We start from the raw sequence: 5000 nt of genomic DNA, 5'->3' as shown, positions 1-5000 counted from the left end.
ATTAGTTGCACTAACCGTCCATCGCTTGGGGTCTACATTGTACCACGATTTGACTTACAGTTTTGGTCACGAAGGAACTGGTTTTTTGGCTGAAACGATTTGATTTTATCAAGTTTATTTTTTCTACATTGCAATTTTCTTTTGCTTAAATTTATACAGCTGTGTATCTGCCGTTTTTTAAAATTTACTTTATTTATGGCATCTTTTTATTTGGTTGTATTTAGAACCCTTCTTTGGCAGTTATAAACATTTTAATTGCAAACTGATTAAATTTCCAACGACTTCGTAGGAGGCACGGAAAAAGTGTCAAACTCGAAAAGGAGCCTTTTGGCGAAGTCAACATCTCTAATTTCCATTGACACATATTTATTATTTTATTTGAAAACGTAAGAGCCATCGGGAGCGTAACATACACGATTGGGAATAATTTGGAGGAGAGGCCCTGAGTTGAGATGATTTGAAGATATCCGTAAGCCGACAGTGTGTGGTGTCTGACTAGCAGTAACGATTTGAACGATAGTTAAATATCTTTGAACCACTAGGCTTACTGATTTCTCTCGCAGTAGTCAACGATTAGCTCTCGCTGAATTGCTAGTTGATGATGTCGTCATCGATCGCTTCGGATTACTAGGCGTTAACTGCTATAGTCTTCTCTTCCTGTTACAATGCTATTTGTCGTGCGTGATTTATCTTGTTTGTAACATTTATACTCATTCCTTGCCCATGTATTGTGCATTTTTCAAAAGTTTTTAATGTTTCATTTTTCCAATATTTTGAACTAAGCATTTGAAATATTTTTGCATTATTCTTGTTTTGCTCTTTCTCAAAATACAACCTTTACTTAATATGTTTTCCACACTCTTCTAAACCCTCGCAAATAACCTAAGCAAACACTTCTCTACCTTCTAACTGTATAATGTTAAGTTCATGAACATATTTGTTCCTTCTAAAAGCTGGAAGATTTGTTCAATTCAATGTTGATATAACCTTCAGTGAACTAATCGTTGACTTCTGGACTAATAACGTGATGTCCAAAGTGAAATTGTACCGTAGCTCATATGTATTCTTCTGACATAAGACCTGTCTTCTCTAGTAGTTTCGGCTCCAATATTGTTTTATCTTTCTTTACAACACTCACCTTATGCCCACCCCTGGAGCCCATCCCAAGAGAATCTTTGAAGTAATTCGGTTTATCACCAAGCCAGTGATTTTTAGTAGCCCTCAGTTTTTCCAATGTTTCCTCAACGTCTTTCTGTAAACCTGTGTTCTGTGCTAATTGCCCTTTTCCTGTTTTTAGAATTTAGCAATCGCCTTAATTGTACTGCGTCCGTTATAGAGATAATCCATATTTTTCTTATGTTTTCGATTTGGTTTTGATTTTTGTCTTCACGACTTTGTGTGTCTTGATTCTACTGTGAACATTTGCAATTTTTAGTTCTCGATGTTTCCAGCTATGGTCTACAATCACGTTGATAGATTGTCTTATTTCATATTTACTCATACCGTTGTGAATGTGTTTGTTGTATGGTATTACGTATGTATCAACGACTTTATGATTATTGTCTTTGACGACTCGTAAGCAATCGATATATCTTTCCCTGAATATTATTGAAAAGTCTATTTTACGTCTTCTTAACTCCTTCATTCTGTTGGCACTATCAAATCGAGCTGCCGTGATATACACGAGACTTCACTAACTAATGTATATTATGCGTATCACCATGGAAGAATTCGTATGCATTAACGAAGCTTTCGAAAGTCTCATATACATTTAACTTTGTTTATTTTATGTGTATAAAATGGAAAAATTCTTCGCCCTGTTTAAGTCGTACAGACGAACAACGACGTGTTTGATCTATGATCCAAAATTTTTGTAACAATGTTACTATCATTACCATAGCTGATAATTCTCGTGTATTTAAATATTTTATGAGATGTATTAGTTGGTAAATGAACACTGTGCTGTTTTAGGTTCCACTAATTTGTGCACCAATTCTTTTGAGTGTTTAGTATTAACGTAGATGTACTGTGTATTATTTGAACATACATTATCTTCTAACATCGGTCTACAGTGTGATCTAACACTTTCTCTCTCTGATAGACCATCGCTTTTGAATCGCTGCTAATGGGTAACAATCTATGCGAGACAAACTGTAAATCGCTCTCTCTCTCTTCCTCAGCTACCATAGTATCAGCTCTATCACTTGCTTAGTGTTTGCCTGCGGGATTGTCTAACTCACCCAAAGCAAATAGTCTGGGAGTAAAAAACCAAAAATAATAAATAGTTCACTGAATACATTTGTAGAGAAGTGTTTTCTTCGGTAAACGAGTTGCGAAAATCTCAATTGCAACTGATCTTTTACAATATAAGCATATCGAAATTACGAAATTTCCTATTTCAAGCGGTCCACTGTCAGCTTAAATATTTATTTAAGCTTCATGCATTTTCAACAATTGTATATGTTTTGTTTTTCCTATTGATTTCCATAAGCCCTCAACTCGATGCTTACTCTTATCTGACTTCTAGTTATTTTCTATTAGTTCGATAGTGTTCGGAGTGTTGAGCGTCAATGCTCAGCATACGCTATACTTACTGCTTTTCACATTTTAATTTCCTCTCGGCGTTCGCATTCTCCCTAATTTGCCCTTCTTCCTGTCTCGCTCTCTTTCTCTCTCTCTCTCTCTCTCTCTCTCTCTCTCTCTCACTCTCTCTCTCTCCTTTGCGCTTTTTCTATCCATCAATTGCTGCATTAACTAGCGCCATTGCTCTGTCCATAGTAAGGTGTCAATAGGTGAAATGATCAGCCGGTATGCAGAAAGCAACGAACATCAGCACGTTCTAAATTGCTTTTTCCTCTTCTCTGCTACAATAGTATTTTTAAAAAATGCCCCTCCTCATGTATTCATCATACCAAAAACATGTATCATACACTCTACTGTTATAAAACGAGGCACCATCTGCATCGAAGAGCGATTGAACTTCCGCTGGAAGTCAAGCTCATGGAGCTGTATTCGATCGTTGCGGGCCCGAATTCGCTCCTTTAAAAAAATAATAGAGAGATTTTCACTCGTCATGATCAGAGCACACCGTCAGAACAAATCAACAACTATTTTCTCATCTCCCTTGCGTAATTTCTTCCTTATCATGTAGTGGCACGTATACAAGCATCAGTGTGCGATATTCAATCTACCAGTTGAATAGACGATTTGGTGCCTTGCGATTGGGAATTTCGTTCTCTAACTGTAGCTGTACTCTAGTGTTGATGCATTCATGCATTTTATACATCGATACCTTTGTTGTTATTGTTTTTGGTTTGATTTCCGTTTCCGTACCTTCAGTTGGTTATCTCAGTAATGCCATGGTAATGTTACGTTTTGTTTTCCTCTCTTACCATCGGTTTTAGTTTGTAAGTGTATCTTGGAAGCTAAATCATGAAACGCCTTTATTTCCATCAACAATACCAACAGATATGCAGTGCTAATTGATTTTCTCTCTTTTTTTACACTCGTACCGTTCGCATTCTGCTTTGACACTTGAATTGCCATGCAAAAAAAAAATCGAAACCAAAACCGACATCATCCGTGATCCGCCATTACGCGATGCCTATGCCAATATACAATAACGCCAACCTTGCAACATAAAACTATGTACGTACTGTGAACGAAATGCCGAAACTGAACTGTCATACGTTCACACATTCGGTCGTGAAATTTGTAACTCCTGTTTCCTGAACGGATGCCTGAATCGTCGATGTTCGATTGACTGAGAACAACTTTTAACCATACAATGAACAACAAACTATATCAATCAAATATCATTATCAACCCAAAACCAACATCGATCACAACAATCACATGATCATCAAAACAAAAAAAAACATTGCCACCACCGCAAAATGTCCCAAATATGAACAACATTATTATGCCACGATAAACCAAAACCAAAACTGATACCAACCCGTAGACGATAAGGCCACACAAGTGTTCGTCAACATGTTCCTAAGATCGATTTCGAAAATCGACGATTACAAAATGGTGAGTTAGTGTGAATTTGTACCAGCCCCAGCAATAATATTCTATGAGCCTCATGTACAGTATGTAAGGATATTGTCGATTCTACGTTAAGATAGCTAACATGTTGTGACTATGTAATACATGGAGTCAGGAGTACCCGACGTTTCCCTTGTAAAGAAAAGATCTTCCATCGGTGCTACCACGCCTCTGATCTCTTCGTCTACTACCAAATGTTTTTATCTATTTTCGTCCATTTGGTTTCCCTGTAATTCCTTTCGTATTTTACTAATTCGTTTTTGATGACGTTATAATCCTAACAAACGTCAGTTGTGTTTCGATATCAGTATCATCTTTTATGCGCCCTAATTAGTAACAAAAAGATTACATAAATAATTTCTACATGAAAAGAGCGGACTCCTGTCATACAGTAGCTTGCGACCCAAGTGCATCTCTCGATTCTCATCCCACATTTCCCCATGTAGCCATTGATCCCTTATTCATTAGCCCCTCCGAAGGCTTTTCATCAACAGTATCCTAGTATTCCCTCATCCCAAAACACTATTCAAAAGATCTCATCGTTACCCATGTTTACTATTTTAAACAATTCCACTTTCTGTTCCACTCTTGGGAACACTCACACTGATCCATTTGTCTTCCGTTCATTATTATCTATGACTATTTTCTTTATCTAATATTTACATACACTTATTCTAATTATAAACGTTGAGAGCGATCATTCCTCACGCGCAACGTGTTTAGTACTGCGCTTTTGGCGGACATTGTTGTAATGCTCGGTTCAGGCTTCATTTCCCAAATTGACCAAATTGCTCGGAACTTTTCGTGATATATGAAATTGGCTGAAAGACTCGTTGTACCGAAACCTGTTCGTAAATAACTACAGAAGGTTGAAAGTTGCCGAACCTTAACACTCGCTAAACGACTGAAGCTCAATGAGTCATCCCGCGCCGTGTACCAACATTAAAATT

General features: G+C 37.2%; 1 protein-coding gene across 14 annotated transcripts in view; it reads left to right on the top strand.

Moving 5' to 3' along the window:
* LOC125950996 (glutamate-gated chloride channel) overlaps positions 1-5000 on the top strand; it is a 77681-nt gene that overhangs the window by 48622 nt on the left and 24059 nt on the right. For 6 of the 14 annotated variants that reach the window (XM_049679460.1, XM_049679459.1, XM_049679463.1 and 3 more), the window contains exon 5: positions 3965-4035. The exons of the other annotated variants lie outside the window; for them this stretch is intronic. In XM_049679460.1, coding sequence (XP_049535417.1) covers positions 3965-4035 — 71 coding nt within the window. The remainder of the gene's footprint in view (positions 1-3964; positions 4036-5000) is intronic. 14 annotated transcript variants of the gene reach the window in all.

This window comes from Anopheles darlingi, chromosome 2 (assembly GCF_943734745.1).
Source record: "Anopheles darlingi chromosome 2, idAnoDarlMG_H_01, whole genome shotgun sequence".
Lineage (NCBI taxonomy): Eukaryota > Metazoa > Arthropoda > Insecta > Diptera > Culicidae > Anopheles > Anopheles darlingi.
Note: the sequence above shows the minus strand (reverse complement) of the source record. Positions and strands in the feature narration are given on the sequence as shown.